General features: G+C 30.4%; 1 protein-coding gene across 10 annotated transcripts in view; it reads left to right on the top strand.

Annotated features, from left to right (window-relative positions):
• The window catches only part of LOC106783760 (whirlin), a 74,033-nt gene that overhangs the window by 5,773 nt on the left and 48,925 nt on the right, over positions 1–19,335 (top strand). For 6 of the 10 annotated variants that reach the window (XM_014742569.1, XM_014742571.1, XM_014742568.1 and 3 more), the window contains 2 exons: positions 17,290–17,637; positions 18,378–18,832. In XM_014742569.1, the coding sequence (XP_014598055.1) occupies positions 17,315–17,637; positions 18,378–18,832 (778 nt within the window). In that variant the 5' untranslated portion in view covers positions 17,290–17,314. Of the gene's footprint in view, positions 1–8,342; positions 8,524–17,289; positions 17,638–18,377; positions 18,833–19,335 lie in introns of those variants that run through there. The other 4 variants (XM_014742574.1, XM_014742572.1, XM_014742573.1 and 1 more) reach the window with 2 other exon arrangements.

Here is a 19,335-nt window from a genome sequence, read left to right as displayed (position 1 = left end):
ATTATAAATGAAACAATTTCAAAATGTTCAATAATTCCGAATAATATAAATATTATAATATTATAATAATTTTAATATATATATATATATACATAGGAATACAAACATACTCACGTATACATATTATTTTTTAATAATATTTTATCAACGAATGTTAACTTAACATGCATATAAAAAAAACGCGATATGATTCATGCTAAACTTAACATTCTTAAATGATTACATACTCGTATGCATTGGTACCATATACGTATGTATGTGTTGTATGCATACGTGTTTTTCGTAGAGATAGGCAAATACGTATATGAAGTTCTACCACGGTTGGTAACTTTTTCCATTACCTTGTTCCTTTGTACGTACGTGCAAGTTAGTACACACTTATATTGTACATACTTTTAACTTTGGCGTTACAATATGCGAAAACACATCTGGCAGGTATCGTTCTTCTAAGTTTTCACTCTTGCAATTTTATATTTTTTTGTTTTAAAAGAAAAAATATCTCTTAATTATATTTTAAAACGATTAAAATAATTATAATTACTTGCTCTTTATTATTTATTTATCTTGTAATAACAATTTAAATTAATTCTCTTTACTTTTTCCATATCGTTAACTTTGCGTTAAGAGAATATCATTGGTTTCTGGTAAACCTGTCGTCAACGTGTAGACTAAACAAACATATGGAACGATTAGTCAACGGTGGCATATCCTAGATTAGTTCTATCGTTTTAGTATTCATACACCTGCGCTTTTCTCTCTCTCTCTATCTCTCTTCTCTCTATGGGGTCTAGTTAAAGAACATTTTCAATCCCATTTAATAGATGACATTTTGCATTATCTTGGAAATTGTTTTAATCGTTAAATTATTAGATCTCATAACCATTCATATAGAAATATTATATGTTATCGTAACATTGTTGTTGATAACATTTGATCAAAAATTACATATATATTATTATTTTATGCAATTGCGTGCATTGTAATCAATAATAATATTTATTTATTCAAAGTCAAGGTTTTTATATTCTTCATTATTGATTAAATACATACATACATACATAAATAAAAATAATATATGATGTCAAAAGAGTTTGTCTCTGCGTGACCGAGTTATATATTTTTTATTCCTGTTCGAGTAAAGATTGTTTCGTTAACGTTTATATATAAAAAAAAAAAAATAAAATAAAATAAAAAAATAGGGGGGAAAAAAAGATAAAAAGCAAAGGTCTAAAGGGTAGTTCGTGAGTCTACAATTTTACATGATGTTATATTTATGTAAGTATATATATAGATATATTGATATAGTTAGAAATAAAAATGCTTAACTCGTCCGAGTTTGATCTGTCTCGTTGTACTGAGACGTACAATCGACGTTGAATACACGTATATATGCAAAAGCATCGCGTTAAAGGGCTGGATAAGGGAAAGGGAAATTGGATTCGATCCTTCGAATTCCGTTTGGAGTACTGTTGGGAATTCTACCACTATTGCTTGAGAAAGACAATTTCTCTCTCTTTCTCTCTCTCTCTTTTTCTAACTCTATTTTATTTTTAAAAAAAACTCTTTTAAACTATTTTTTGGTTTATATTATACATATATACATGGTGCTTCGTAATATGTTGATTCGAGAATGAACAAGGAATACAAAAATAATGAAAAAAGTTCATATACAAACCCGTGTTTTTTATTTGATTTTGTTTCAAAGTTATAATCACTTTTCTTTTTTGTTTATCTTCGTAAAAACTACTAAAAATAATCATCCTCGGTTTAGGTTTCTAAACAATTAGTTAATTATACGTAATCATTACATTTCATTCAGTTTAGTTTCAATGTGAACATTCTTTTACTAAAAGTACTTCGTTATTTTTCATTTGTTGTATGTACAAAGTTACAAACTCGTAATTAGATTTTTATTTCTGGACTCATTTGAAAACAATTGTATTCGACATTCATTGTCAGTATTAAAGAACTTCGAGCACACGTATACGCAAAAAAAGAATGTCAACAGATTCGATGCGTATCTGGAATTTTCAAATTGGATGGCTCAATTATTTGCAAGGTTGGAAACAAACCGAGGGTGGTCATTTCGAGCATTTATTGTGAAAATAAACTGTCGTGGATTATTGAAACACAAAAGTGGTTATAATTTTGAAACAAGATTAAATAGGATATATTTATAAGATTTTTTTGTCCAGTTTTTATATTCCCTTGACCACTCGTGAACAAGGTCCCACATATTACAAAATATTCAAACACGATAATGTATAAAAATTACGTACTTACTTTATTTCTAACTACGTTTAATGTTATATTGATGTTTTTATTATATATGTAATAATGAGTACTAATATAAATATAATAATGTATATAAAATATATATATTTATATATATTATTATTATTATAAGCTTGTATTCGTTTGTAACGAAAAAAAATATCGTGCAAACTAGTCGTGTCTTATTTTTTATCGCGACTACGGTACACAATGTAATTATTAGTATATATAGTGTGTATAATTATAAAAAAAAATATATATATATTTTTTAAATACTAAACGCACGCGAAAAAAAAGTTCGATTTACTTGGCAACTTTAACTATATTTTATAATACCTTCACACACAACACCGACGTGAAGGATTATTTTTTGTTTTATTATCGCAGATTAAAATTGTGCTGCTACATGGTTAATCTTTTAAAACTCTATTTTTCTCTCTCTCTCTCTTTTTTTTCCATTTATTAATTTTTATTTATATCAGTGAGCTGCTACCTAAAACTTTGTAAGGAGATTTTATTATTTTATAAATCTTTGATTTTATCGCGTTAGAAGTTGAAAATAAATTATTTCGAAGTAAGGAAATAACCTTTTTTTTTTTCTTCTTCTTTTTTATGATTCACGTCAAAGCATGCTAGGGGAATATAATAGATAGATCTATAGGAATTCGTATGTCTCATAGCGATTGATGCTTTCGTAGTGTTTCGAAAAGTTCACAAAGTACTAACTCGTACGAATTTGCACATGTTTGCTTTTACATCACACAGTACATCGTGAATATTCAACATTGCGACGAACATTTCCACGCAATGCGGTGTTAAGCTTTCTCTAGGTATACGTATATAACACATACACGTCTAAATACTTACCTACGTAACTGCTCGTCACCGTGTTCATTTGCTGCGGTGAACTTACAATTAGAGACAGAAAGAGAAATATATATAGAAATATACATGTACAGTCTTGATAAAAAAGTATCCATTCGGTTGGATTTAAATAAACAAAAATAGCACTATTGTACAAAGAATTAAAAGACCTTTCAAATGGTTTACAAGTTGACTTCTATTGTCATTTAAAATTTTGGAGAAAATTGTTATCCATTTTTAACGAGGGTATCCCCGAATGGGAATGAATTTATGACAAGTACTTGTCCTTTAAAATAAAATATATACGTTTTAGAATTTGTAGGAAAAAATTACAGAATTTCATAATTATCTAATGTTATAGTATTTACGTATATATATATTTAAATATAAAACTTATGTTCACTTGGCAAACTCCCGTTTATTCGAGCAAATATTTTCACGACCCCTGGGTTGTAGACTCTTTATATTATCTTCTTTTTCACTATCATAAACTCATAGATATACTATTCATGTAGTGTTGCCAAACTGGTTTGAAATTAATTTTTAGTTGTTGCATGTCCAGGAAGTTTTTCATTTTCTTAACATTTCTACGACACCATATGGGATCATGACCTACACTTTGACAAATTCTGACGTATAAAACCGGCTTAAGGATTATTATTATTATTATTTCTGGTTTTTTTTGTTTCCTTTTAATTAAAATTATCTTACGTGTAAATCTCTTAAAATTCAATTATGTCTCATATATTAAATACATTAAAAAAAAAAAGTTTTCAAGACATTAAAGAATAATTTCATTTGTATATGTACATATAAACGATAAAATATTAAAGAAAAGGTAAGAATGAAAGATTGCGTTAAATAGAATTAAAAAGAGTATGAAAGAAGGGTTGTAAGAAAAGATGGAAAAAAAAAATTAATTTCTATTTTTTTTTCTTAATTCTTTTTTTTTGTTTCTAGTTAGAACGTAAGATCCATTATTTCTTCTCTCTCTCTCTCTCTCGCTCTCTTTTTTCTTTCTTTCATTTTTTTTCTTTCCCTCTTGTTCGTCTAACAAACGAGTCGGAATCCGTGAAGTGTCTCGAGCGAATTATATGTCGAGTAAATGAATTTCGACGTTTAACTTAGGTAGCACAGCTCGTAGAAAATGACTTCCTCCCTTATGTAGGCATTGAGATAAGTCCTTGATAGTTGAGCATATTATAGGAGGTAGTAGTTCTATTTTGTTGAAAATGTGACTTTTATAGGAAAGTTTTACGTTTGAATGTCACAGATATATTTTCTGACATTTTTCATCAGATTTAATATTACCTTGAAATTTATTTGAAAAATTTCATCGATCATCGATTTTCTTATTCTTCATCGTATTTTACATTTTATCATTTCAACGTGTTTTCCCCCTTATTTTTTTCCTGCAAATTTCGTTCGTCTATTTTATTCAAAAAATTTCAAAAGCATCGTTTCTTCATGACAGATATATATTTGGAATGTATTATCGTTCAGACGATTTTAAAAATATTCTTTTCATTTCAATCTTTTTGCGAAACGAATCTTTAACGCTAATAACATATTATTATAAATAAAAAAAAATAAAAAATGTCAATCGTATTTAAGCGTAACTTATTTATGCATACGATTGTATATTACGATCATAATACAATAAATATAACACTCTGTAATAATTAGATAACAAATTTCCTAATATATTCTCGATTATTCGTGAAAGTAAGTTCTCCATAATAGGAACAAGAGTTAACTCAGAAGCGACGAGGAAGTTTCAAGGTCGTTTTATTGGGGAGGGACTCTAACGTCGATACACATCGTTTAATCAATTTGTAATCGAGGGGATGGAACAAAGGACGCTAGGTAGTCATTGTGTCGACGGTTTTCGTAGCACGATGTTATTCTTGTGCCAGGTACAGAATCATGTTCGTGACTAAGCGCAGACACTTTTCTGTCTAACGACATACATACATATATATATATATATATGAAAGAGAAAAAGAGAGAGAGAGAGAGAGAGAGAGAAAAAGATACTCTTGTATCGATTTATTCGACTTGCACTGTGTTTCTAGAAAACGTTTACTCCTCGTTCGAAAATTTCTTTCAAGTTTTACCTTTTATATTTTTCTAAAATTTAAATTATACCAATTTGGTTTAATACAAAACATTTGATAATTTGGATTTAATGTCTCAGAGATAATAAATAACCCATAGTTATTTTCCCAATGCTCCTCTATAATTTCATTAGTTCAAATTATTTGATACAGGCAAATGTTGATAACAGAGTGAAATTAATTGCTTATTGTTAGTTCGTTAGGATAATTTTTGTATGATATTCTTGAAATTGGTGTATCGTGTAGAAGTAAATTGGACGCTTATTAAGCTGGTAGTTTTCTGTTCTTGATTTGTATTTGTTGGCGAAACGTGTTATTGTGTTTTCAGTGGGATCGATGTTAAGGTCTTTTCTGAGATACTTATTTCTGGTATACAATGGGGTGTTTAAAATTGTATAAGGTATCACAAATTGGAATGATTTGAGATTAATTTGATGAGTTTGTAAATTAGCTGTTTACCTTTAGGCTTGAATTATATCAAATTAGAATTACAATTACTGTCATTATTTAAATTTGTTATTTGAAATATTATAATAAACGAATATATTAGCTATTTTTTTTTTATAAATAGATTAATAATACGTTATTTATATTCGTAACCTAGAGAAAATGTAAACTATAGACATTATTTCGATTAGGTATTATCTTTACGCTGCTATAAGCTTTATATATATATTCGTAAACGTATGCATATATTATCTCTATTCGAATATGTAATATACCTATTATCTAGTAACATTCTTGGACAATTCGCATGGCAGGTGACCCGTAAAAATGACCGATTTGCGTTCTACCAACATTAATACGCTGAGTTTAATCTCCGTAAAAGCTTCGACTAGTTTCATTCGATCGGTACACTCTATGGGATACAAATCTCATCAAATATTACAATTAGTTATCGTTGTTTTCGAATAATAAATATTAACGGGTTTCAATTTTTTTTTCATTATCGACATAATATTACATCTTCCCGTCAATTTATTTTATATTTGTTTTCTTCTTTTCATTTAAGTTGTGACATATGTTCGAAGTTTTAAGGAACACAATATCTTTCGTAAATGTCACCAGTTTGATCACGCCTTTATACACGGATTATATCACATACGTATATGTACGTAATATTTCTTTCCTAAGTCGAAACGAACCAAGTTCTAAAGTTCTCTTTACAGTTAAAAGCCAGTTTATTTTCTTGCAAACGATTGAACTCATTTATTTTAGGAACGCGAAGGTTTTCTACCACTACACCAAGCTATATTAATCTTCTGACGTCAGTAATAAATAGTTTACACGTTGTGTGTGAGAGAGAGTGATAGACCGATATTAAATGTTAAATCTCAACAATGTCATTTAAAAAATTGTCTACTTCATGTACATAATAATCCTAGATACACATTTAAGTGAAGGAATCATTATCATTTAAGTAATGTTTCCTTTAAGAATTCCTAATGAAAACATAATAGAACGAGTTTACTATTCGATGATCGATCATATTCAACAATATTTTTCTAACATTTACAATTCGATCGTAAATCGATCTCATTATAAATATCATTTAAAATCATTCGTTAAAAGATATGGCGATATTTTTTGTTCATTTCGTTAAACCTATTTTAATTGTATTTCTAAATATATTATTGCAAAATGAAAAAGAGAAAGAAAAAACAAAATCATATTATTATTATTATTATCATAGAAATATTTTTTGTTGGGTGGGAGGGGAGGGAAAAAGATAAGAAAGTTGTAAGATAGGTGATGAGTCCGGTAGGTATAGTTTTATCTCATCTTTTGTAGGAAGATGTGGAATTTCGAAAAAGAAAGAATAAATAAGAGTAAGAAGAGTTCTCGGCATCGAGAAAGGTACGTTCTCGCACCTGAGCGTACTGAGGTCAGGCAAGGAGGCCCCTTTTCTCGAGGCACCTCGTGAAATATTGCTACTGCAGTTGCCGCAGTGTTGTTCGAAGAAGAAGAGAGCAGTATTCCAATGGTTAGGAAAACACACGGACACGTACCCTCAGGGAGAACTTTCCTACCAGTTGGATGCGTTTCAGGTTTTACGATCCTTTTTACGCGCTATATCGTCCGCCCTATCCCTGACCCTTTACACATCTACCTTATACCATGCTATGTCATGTGATAAACCGGAAAACGAAGAAGCTACTTACTCTGACCGAGCACGGATCTTCTTTCAACTATTCATTCTTTCTATTATTATTATTCCATTGAGAAAAGAAATAATAAAAAGGAAAGAAGGAAAGAAAGTGATAGAAAATGTTATACTTTTAAATTAAACATTATTTCAATTGTTATTATTCGAGGGAACATTTTTTTCGTTTGACGTCATCCCGTAAGATAAAATATATCTATCTATTAGGGATGCTCGTAAATTGACCTCTTCTTGAAGAATTATATTATTTCAATAATAGAAATGTGAAGTTATTCTACGTAATTTTTGTGTGTGTATTTTTTTGGATAAATGATATTTTAAAAGTGTATTTATATAATCTTGATTTTATTATACGTAATTATATATCTTATATATTTCACGTTAAACTGTCAACTAATTAGATGCAATATAATAATGATCCACCCTAATGTCTATATATGGCTTAATATGTTTATGTAAAACCAAAAGCATATGCAGTATCTCTTGGATTACTTACTGGCATTAACGATAAGGATTATTATTTATCTAATATTATCTTAACCTTGATCGAGAATAGAAAAGCAGGGAATCTCGTGTTCCACTCGTATCGATCTATCGGTTATTTTTTAATATTATTTTTTTCTATCGTTTATGTTAAAGAAACACACTTACTCTCTCATGTAATGTATACTGTAAAAAAATAAGTCGAAAAAATAGAATAATATCTTTTTAATTCGACACTAACAATGAGTATTCGAAAAAAGAAATGTTGCATCAAAATTCTTAGATGTATATAGTGTATAAGAGGAATAAAATAAATATGTGCTTGCGATTACTCATAGGTTAAAAAAATGTTCTCTCGTTTACAAGTACGTATTCATTGTCTTCTGCGATCTTTTTACGTCTTGTCTTCAACCAAGCGACTTATTTCTCATTCATTTATTGTTAGTATGTTTCCATCAGTCGAGCTCTGACGATGACGCAACGTAAACGGCTTCAATATTATAAAGGATAATTTTTCCAATCTTCGCAGTTCAGACAGAAGAATAAAACAGAAGACAAAGGAGAAATTAATCGAATGCGGTGTTCCTTCCACGATTATTATAAATTTGGTGATAGTAAAAGGTATTTAAACTTTAAAACACGAGATCTCAAACGTACAAATGTTTTTCCTTTATATTTCGATGCATTTGTTTTTCTTTTTTAATTCTTAAAAATATTCATAAAAATGAGAGACAGGTATTCTAAATTTATTATTATTATCTTTCTCGAAAATAATCATAAAATGTTGATAAGTACATTTTCTTCTTTTTTAATGAATATTTTTCTTCCCCCGAACGTTCAAGTTAAATATAACAACTTTGCTTTTAGTTTATATCAATTACGAATATAGATCATGGACCCAATCGGGTTTGTCAATTATCCCATGGATTCTTTTGCAGGCTGCTATAATTTAATTTCATAGTAGGGAAAGAACGCAATTCGTAGCGTGTCCAGTAATCCTCTAAGATGATTTGCTGGTCTAACGCGTGCTTCCGAACACATTCCACACCTTTTGATTCGTTTTCTACCTGTCTGTCCGTTTGTCTGTCTCATTTTATCTCTCTCTCTCTCTCTCTCTCTCTTTCACTCTGTGTCAATTCGTTGAATTTGTATCAGATTGTAATTTGAATTCAATATTTTGCCATTAATTTGTTTTAAATTATTTTCAATATTTCTCGCGTTGATATTATACATTACACACAAGAGTAAATTATCTTTTTACGATCGATTATTCAAGCTTTAATAGAGAAATTCGAATTTATATCAATTTATATCCATATGCTTTCTCTATTTTTTCCTCTCTTTTTTTTTCTTTTCACTTTAATATCTCCGTCATCGTGCAAACAAATGGGTGCACGATGGACCGATAACTTTTCTAATAACACGATTATTAAATGTTCAACTGTATCGGACTAGATTTAACAAAACGAGAGAAGGAAAACGAAAGTTAGAAAAAGTGAGAAAGTTAGTGAAACGGAAAAGAGAATAATGGGGTTTCATTTTATTAGATTACATGATAAATAATTGATAACGCGTTAAATAATCTCTTTTAAATAAATATTGATCTGTTGCTATGTGCGTTTATTATAAAGCAACAACTTATTAACGCGTTTTATATCGTGAGATTTATGTTAAGAGTTTGAATGATCAAATAACAAAATTATATCTTTGGCTTATGTAAAAAAAAAAAAAAAAAATGTACAAAGATTTGTATCTAGTAGTAACCTCGATATTCATTCATCAGGGAATACACGATGAAGCTAAATAGAAGGCTTGTGACGTTGAAGTGGGCGGAAAGGTGTCGGTAGCCTAACCGGAGAATTAATTCGATCAATGAAACATCGTGGAACGAGGTGAAAATTGCATGGTGTACGCCCACGCTTTCTTTCTCTCTCTCTCTCTCTCTCTCTCTCTCTCTCTCTCTCTCTCTCTCTCTCTCTCTCTCGTGAGAGAATATTCTTTACGTCAATGCTGTATAAGAGAATAACAAGAAGAAAGACAGGAAGAAAAAAAGAGAAAGAAAGAAAGAGAGAGAGAGAGAGTGTGTGTATGTGTGAAATATAATTTATTTCCATGACTTTTGTCTGAATATAATCAACGTCACAATGAAATACAGTGTACATTGTCTTTAATATCTGCATAATGCAGGCATGATTATTCTGAATGTATATATAGAGATATACTTACATACGTAATAAAATGAATACGAGTAACAATAATAATAATAATTATTATTATTATTATTTTGTTAAAAAATATATTTTATAGAAAATGAAATAATATCAGTCGGTTGATTATTAAAAATCCTGTCAATTCGTTGAAAATTTCTGCACAGTTACGTTATTGATGTTTGGTATCAATTTAATTGGTTTTCTTGAAGAAGAAGTAGAAGTAGAAGTAGAAGAAAAAGTGAAAGAAGTAGAAGTAAAGGAAGAAGAATGAAAGGATATGAAGAAAGTCGTTACGTTGGCCTTACCGCTTATCTCAGGGATAATAATTTCAAGCTCAATTGCACGCGACTTTACCTTGACTCTGAACTTTGGCGAGCGTCCATAGTATCTACATACATACGTAAATACATGCATACATACATACATACATATATATATATTATATCTAGGTACTACCTGTCTTCCTTTGCACTTCGATTTTCTACTATTCTACGGTCAAATCAATGGGAGTTTTTTTTTTAAAGCTTCGTTATTGAATCAAACGATGCTATAGGAGAAAGTTTAGAGAAATATTATTCATTGACGTTTCGATACTTAGATTCTAAAATAGCAAGGCTTTTAATTTTTTAAAAGAATATACACACAAGGACAAACTCGCGTATAAAGCAATGAAGAATTTTTTGTTTTATCATTTCATTGATAAAAAAAAAAACGAATGAAGTTATAAAAAGAAAATGAGATAAAAGTGATTTGATTTACGTTTCGAAAACTTTTAATGTTCGGCTTGGAAATAGAAAGAGATTTTTTTTTAGTCTATAAAAGAAATATGACATTAGGGGATACTTTTATAAATAATCAATGAAAATTTTTATAATTTCGTTAATAAATCGAACGGATCTGTATAGAAATAAAATTAGATACAAATAATTTCGCTATAATATATTAAAGTTTAAATTAGAAAATAGTAATTTTATATTGTAAATGTGGAAGATGTAATAACACTTATGTAAAGTATAAAATGTATAAAAAGAAAATTAAAAAAAAAAGAAAAAAAAAAAAAAAAGAAAGAAATTGATTTATCGATGTTTCAAAGAGTTACCGATGTTAAATTCGAAAGTAGGAAGCCTTTTTATCCTGTAAAAGTAGATGGGTGTTAGGATACTTATAGAAGAGTAGCACTCAAGGGATAAATATTTTAAGATTTCATTTCTTGGTGCCAGTGGTCCAAACAACTTTAGCATCGTATGCTTTTACCAGTACTCATAGTTCGTAACTTTAATCGTGGATCAGTTGATCTAGATCCTATGTCGTTTAATGGACGACACAGATGATCCAACTGTAAAAGCTAACTTATAGCTATATATAAGCATAGAATGTGTTATATTAACGATAACACAGCTAAAGTTGTAGTTGTAACATTATATCTGGCCTTGCTTTTAGAATTACTTATACTGTGACCACCCGCGTTTTACTCGTCTAAAGTGCGAAGATAACTACGATAAAATAGAAAGCTCGGTTTACGAGCAATTACGGTTATTCCTAATTAAATCTTAACAAGGACATTTGTTCTACTCTAAGTTTCACATCGAACGACGGTTATTTATCACGTTGATCATTATGAAAATTATTTATTATGTGTTGAATTCAACAAATTTTTCATTTTTTCTTTTTTTTTTTTATTAAAATACTCCAACGCGTATTATTTACAATTAATTAAATCATTTATTTATCAGGAATATAAATCATTAAACTACCTGTATAATTATTCCGTCTCATTTATCCAATTTAATTATTATCTTTGCATACTCTTGAATAATTAACACATTGTTAAATGTGTTATAAATAACAATAACGATTCTACAAAAAAAATGTATAATATTAATATTAAAGTATACATTATATATATATATAAAAAAAAAACAGTGTAAATAATATTATAATAAATATATATTAAACAAATGGAAAATAATTGAATAATTACATAAGTTGCATTTATTATGTAATATATAAATAATAACCAGGTTTCCTTAATTTTTCGATGATGAAATTTTGTTTCTTACGTTTAAGTATCGTAAGATGACACGCGGGGATGTTCGTTAGATATGTCCAGAGATTTAAGAGAACGGGAGGGCTCGTTCCTGAATGAAGGCAGCTTCAGAGGAGTTCTGCAGTATTGATCGGCCCACTCTCGTACAACGGAGAACACGCGGTACATCTCTCTCTCTCTCTCTCCCTCTCCCTCTTTATCTATCTATCTCTATCTCTCTCTTTCTGTTTCTGTTTCCTCCGAAGGCACCTTCACACCGACACTATCATCTACTACTCTCGTGTATATTTTACTCCCACATTTCTCATCCTACGTTCTCCTCCAGCAACCACCCCTAGGAGCGTCCAGGGGCAACTTCCAACACGGCCAACCCCCGCCGGCAAACAAGCTACCTTCCTCGTTCTCTCTCTCATCGTCAGTGTCAAGGTCAGGTCAGACTACCTCGAGAACCAAAGAAAGGGAAACACGCTTGATTGCTCTCTTACCACCACCCCTCCCTTCTGCATTTTTCTTCCTTCCTTCTTCTTACCTTACAAGTGATTTCTCCCTCTATCTCTATTCCGTAATCTTCTTTTTCTATTTTATATATCGGCTCCGATTTATTTCTTCTCTTTTTTTTTTTTTTTTATCGAACATACCCATATTTGACGATTGATTTACTGGTCACTGTAAGGATTTCTCTCTTTTTTTTTTCTTCTCTTTTTCACGTGAATAAAAATCGAGCGTAAATGAATTCTATACGTAGGAGAAAGGAAAAACATTTTTTTTTATAGAGAGAGAGAGAGAAGCACGGGGGTTTAGAAAGATTTGACAAAATGTTTATTTCACGTGGTATTCGTAAAAATAAATATTGTAATATCGTAGAAAAATATGAAATAAATTTGACTCGTTATCATCGTTGCTCGGTGTCGCTATTTCAAAAGCGACCCAATTTTCCCTTTTTTTATTTTTTACCTTCTATATAAAATACTCGTATAGAAGAAGCAGCATGTAAATCAAGGGACAGTTGTTGGTGTGTATATATATATATATATATATGTATATACGTTTAACGTAAAAATTGACCATTAACTCCATTTATGTTTGAGTCGGTCAATGAATAATGATAAAACTTGTAGTATTTTATATTTATAATAAATGGGACAGGTGTATTATATATATTAGGTTAGCCCTTAACTCCATTTTTATTGGGGTTAGTCAATAAAGAATGCTGAAACTTTTAGTGTTTGATATTTATATTAAATAGGACAAATGTATAGATGTGTTAGGTTGGCCCTTAATTCCATTTGTATCGAGGTTAGTCAATAAGTAATGCTGAAACTTTTATTATCTTGTATTTTAATAAATAATGTATTTTTTGTACTTTTCGTATATTTTATTGAACGAATTAATCGTGTTAAAGAAGAATTAAGTTTACCAGCTTTTGCATGATTTAAACGAAACTAATTTATTCGATTGGATTCGAGAAAGATACGGAAGGTTCAGTTCCGTTTATGACTCTTAAGGGTGTAATTTATTTATCAAGATTACGCGAAACAACGTACTTATATCTGCGAATTCAGCAAAAATGAGAATAACTCGATTGAGATCTTTCTCATTTATCTTCCATATTTGTCTGACAATGCATTTTTCTATAACCATTTTATTCAGATTTTTTATTAGATATAAAACTTTGAATCTCGGTAAGATCATAAAATGCACGCGGAGTAAAAGATGGATAGCATCTTGGAATGAAGAAATCATAATGCGAGAAAGATTGAAGAAAAATTATTCATCATAACGGTGCATATATTATTTAATTATCGAATTCAATATTCGCGTCTTTACGTAAAAATAATATTTATTTATTCTCGTTTAAGACATTCACATACGAGTTTTAAATATATTAACTCGCGATTAATAATTTGACGGATTAGAAGAAAATATTTTCCCAAAATGTTTTCATTCTAAAAATAATACAACGGAAAATGTCCCTTTCTTTTTTTTCGAATTGGAACAAAGCAAAATTTATTTCATTCGTAAAGTTAGTCGAAAATTTTAATAAATTTGCATTTTTCCCATTCGCGTATAACGCGTTACAATACCTCATCGTGATTCAAATATCGTATAGATATATAGTATACATTATACGCATAAATAACGTACCTCGTCAGAAATACGTATTCATATTTTTTCAATGAATGCTTTCAACGTTTGGGATATTATTGAAACGAAAAACAAAAAAAAGGAAAAAATGGGCGAACAAAAATAATAAAAAGAATAAAAAGAAAAACATTTCTACTCGTACGCGAAATGTAATCGTCTAGCATTAAATTGAGGAGGGTTTGGGGGGAGGGGTTTAGGAGTGTTCTCGATTATTAATACCAAATCGTATATTTAAAATGAAAATAATATTAATGGAAAACGATGTTTCAATACGAATCTTATTCGAAATATTATTGTTATAATTAATCATCTAATTGTACTGACTGATACAGGGAACAGTATTGTTAACTGAAGTATATGTATATATGCATGAGTACGTTTATATATGTTACCGTCATAGCCGGAAATCAAAAGAGTGTAATTTAATTTAATATAAGTTTTATTAAAATCTATTCATTTTTAGTATAAAAAATATTGACCAAAACTTTTCAAAGAAATAGCAAAGATGCACAATTTACAGCATTGCATTCTCTGACATTTTCAGAACTTTACATGCTAAATTTATAACTTGATATGATATTCTACGCGTAGACAAAAGAGTGTACTTTAATTTAATATAAGTTTTWTTAAAATCTWTTCAYTTTTAGTATAAAAAATATTKACCAAAACTTTTCAAAGAAATTGCAAAGATGTACAATTTACTACATTGCACAATCTCTGATATTTCTTTGAAAAGTTTTTGGGGGGGAGGGGTTGCTATAGAATATCAAAGTATTACGTTCAATGGTTAGGAAAAACTGTAAAAATTCTTCTGTTTCCGACTTCATCGGAAGGCTCTTTGCATTGATGAGAATGCTGAGGAATTACTAGCAATGGCAGATTTCCGGCTATGACGGTAACATATATATATATGTACGTATGTATGTAGTTATATACAAAAAGAAAGAGAGAGACAGATAGATAGATCGATTAACGTGGTGCTCATAAATTAACCACAGAGCTCGAGCATTTAGTTTGCATAGGGCAGAGAACTGGGGATCGATGTTGGTGAAACGAAAGCGTTTTGCTGTTGTGAATTCGCATAACTCGCAAGTTTAGTATCGTAAATGAGATATACCTTGGAAAATGATCTTCCGGCTTTTAACGGAAACATTTCTAAAGGCATGAAACTGTTGGATAGGTAAATACGTTATGTCCGTCTAAATAGAGAATCAAGTTTCCGTTTCGTTTCATTCCATTCTATTCCATTCCGTTTAGTTTAGTTTAGTTTAGTTTCGTTTAGTTTCGTTTTTCTTCTCCATTTTTACTTTATCCTCCTTAGCCCTACGATGCGATCGAGCGTATAATCGTTTCCCGTCGCGTCGCTGACTCTATAAATCTTTTAAAAGCAAAGCTTATCGATCCAGGCGGGGTACCGGCTTGACAAAATGGCCACAGCTCCGCTTCCTCGGATGTTCGTCACGCTTTAATGCAACCCATCGTTTGCGAACTCTTTTCCTCTTTTTTTTCCTTTTTTTTTCTGTTTCGTATTTTGTAGCTATCGACAGAGAAAGAGAGAGAGAGAGAGAGAGGACTTTTCCCAACAAAGAGATAACAAAATATCGGAAACGATGCATATACTCTTTGTTTTTTTTTTTGACAAATAATATACGAAAAATATAATGTTTTATATTAGATATATCTGTATCGTTAGATTATTCCTTAACGATCGGTTATTTCGTTCTACGATTATATTGAAATAGAATTCAGGTAAAATTAGTGTAGACAAATATTTGTGTTATATTATATTTTTAAATTGTCATAGTATATTAAATCGTGTTTGAATGAACAATTGTGTTGTAATAGTATCGCTTCGCTAGTATTTTTCTATCGTGTTTTTGAAATGTATCTTGTTACAATATATGAGTTCGGTGTATATTTATAATTTTTCTTTCAATAAAATACAAAATTTGATTGTATATTTTATAGAGACGATAGGATTATAAATCGAATTCATTTTATTTATTAATATTATATAGTTTCGATTAAATTAGAATTTTAAATTATCAAGAGATAACTGAAAATGGTCTAGAAAAAAAAAAACAAGAGAAATATTTATATCATAATTTATGGATGATTTGAAAATGATTATTTTCCAAGTATTCTTACGCGTTTGAAAAAGAATTACCAATGTTTTTTTCTTTACTTATTTCTTTAAATAAACGTAAAAAATATTTATTTTTTGTTAAAACAGTAAGAAAGTGTTAGTTTTCAATCCTTTTATTAAAGTTCTCATATTTGCGAAGAAAGATATAATGTAATATCGTATTTATGTTTCAATCTGTATTTACAGTTATATATTGGATCTTCAAAAATGATATCTCTTCGAAGGATGAAAATAAATTTATTTTTGTCCCCCTTTCTATAAAAGGTAACACATTTTTGTTATAGAATGACACATGATTTGTATAGAAGTGCTTTCGCCTTATCCCTCGGGAATGTTAGGTCCTGACTAATTTATGAGAATCTCGATCGATAGTGAAGGTATCTCTGAAATTTAGGTCGTATGACCGACATTGAGAGAGAGAGAGAGAGAATCGCGTAGGCGTCTTCCCATTTGCCTCTCTCTACTGCTATCTCTGTTATATCGTTTTAGAGTTGCTCCTATTGTCGATAATTTCTTTAAATCTGTCCAAAGATTTTACCATGAATCAGTATATATAATAATATAATAAATAACAAATTTTTTAAATTAACCTTTCGTTAAATTAACAAAATTATTATTGCATAAGCAACAAGATTACGTGTAAAATAATTTTGGTATTATCCTTGAAAAAGTGCATACGATTGATATTTAAAAAAAAGAAAAACACAAATTTTCATACAATAGTTCAATACACACAAGTTATTTTGTTTAAATGTTAAATAAAAAAAAAAGAACACATATGTATGTAAAAAATAGGAATGGATAGTACAATTTTTTGGGGTATTTTTTGTTGTTTCCAGGTCTGACCGTTCGGAGGTGTAAGGAATGGCCAGCAGTACGGAGGACTACGGCTCGGAATTGCAGGAGTTGCAATGGGGTGGTGGTAGCGGTTCTCATTTTTTACGGAGTAATTCTCACTTCTTGAGAAGCGGTAGCGGAGGTTGTTACGAAGCTGAGGATCTCGAACCAAGTAGCAGGCACCATGCCGGTCAACACAGAGGATATTACAGCCCGCCTGGCACCAGTTACACCATTGTCGAGAGACCTCCCAGTGCTCCTCACCATCACTCCTCTCATACGACACCTTACAGGCATCGAACTCATGCCACTTCCGGCACAGGTGCTATTTCACCGGAACAAGTACTCAGGTTCGATTATTTCTAATCTGATATCTTCAAAATTTTAATCTTATTTTACTTTTATTTTGAGTATAGTTACGTTTAAGAAGATCATTGAAAATTTGATAAATACAAACAAATCCTTTTGCCATATTTTACTTAATTGTTAGAAACACTTAGCAAATGGATTTGCTAGGGAGAAATGTTTATTGATATATCATTTCTCGTAAACGTTTCTCAGTTAATTAATATTATATCAAAAAATGAGGTCAACGCTTTAATCTCGTAATATAACAAGATAATTATCTGGCTAAGTTTTGTTTTTTTCTTTTTCTTTCTTTCTTTCTTTCTTTTCCATTTAACTCGAGAAAGCTAACGTGGCAGGTACCTATAAAGGTGGTTGAGCAATGTCATCCTCGCTTTAAGAATTACAAAGAAATAATTTCATAGTAGGGAGCTTGCACGCGTAGGTATGTATTTGAAGTACCGACTCGGCAAATGGAGAATTCATTTTCTTTGAAGTCGCACACGTTTATAGAACACGAAACTCCTTTTATATATATATATATATATTTTGTTACATTTTATTATCCCTTTTCTATCTAACAACTACCTTTCGATATCCGTTCGATTCGAATGATTTTGATCGTAGTTAAAGAACCATCGAGTAATAGATAGGAGGATATAAATAAACTACTGATTAACCAAATATCAATATATTTCAATTAAAACGTATCTAACAATTATAAATGATATAACGAAATAATTAGGTTATTCGGTAATGGCGTACCGGCTGAGAGACGTCAAGGTGAACGAAGGACACCTGCCTCGAGTCCAGCCAGTGTGGCCAACGTGAGGAGTACGAGTTCGTCTCAACAGGGCCATCAATCTACTCATCAACAGCAACAATCTCAACAACAATCACAACAGCAGCAGCAGCAACAGCAACAACAACAACAACAACAATGTCAGCAACAACAATCGCAACAACAATCGCAACAACAACAACAATCTCAACAAATAGTAGGTTCGAATCCACCAACTTCACCTGGATCTCAACCACTGAGTCTACAGGAGCTCACCGTAAGGACAATCACCATGACGAGAGATCCACCTGACTCTCATCATGGATTTGGAATCTGCGTGAAGGGTGGCAAGGACGCAGGTGAGATCCGAAGTACCTTCAAGCTACCTCCGTCGCCGTACTTCGTGCCTCGAGAACGAGGTACTTTCGCAAACGTTAACTCTCTTCTCTTTAGGTTCTCTTATTCTTATTCGTTGTCTGCCGTCATTCTCAGCCATTGACACCGCTACCATTAATATTATTATTATTCTCCATCATCATCTTCTTCTTCTACTTCTACTTCCATTTTTCCCATCTATGACCGCTCTTTCATCCACTTTATTATCAAAGTTCTCTTCTATTCTTTATATATTCATCTCGGTTCTCTCTCTATCTCTCTCTCTCTCTCTTTATTTTAGAATATAATTTTGTAACTCTAAACATTTCTTTTCTTTTTTTTTACCATTAATTCTTTCCGTTTTATTCCAGAATTTTTACTCCCTTGTTCTCGTATAATACTAGCAGATCTATTTTTTTAATCCTTTCTTTCTTTCTTTCTTTATCTTTGCGTGATAATATCGGACGGAGGTAAGTTTTCCTTTTGTACGATTAAACGAGTAGCAATTTTGGGAAAATACGGATTTTTTTTTTCCGAAAAAAAAAAA

Source organism: Polistes canadensis, unplaced genomic scaffold (assembly GCF_001313835.1).
Source record: "Polistes canadensis isolate GaletaPanama2010 unplaced genomic scaffold, ASM131383v1 scaffold_25, whole genome shotgun sequence".
In the NCBI taxonomy this organism is placed as follows: Eukaryota; Metazoa; Arthropoda; class Insecta; order Hymenoptera; family Vespidae; genus Polistes; species Polistes canadensis.
Note: the sequence above shows the minus strand (reverse complement) of the source record. Positions and strands in the feature narration are given on the sequence as shown.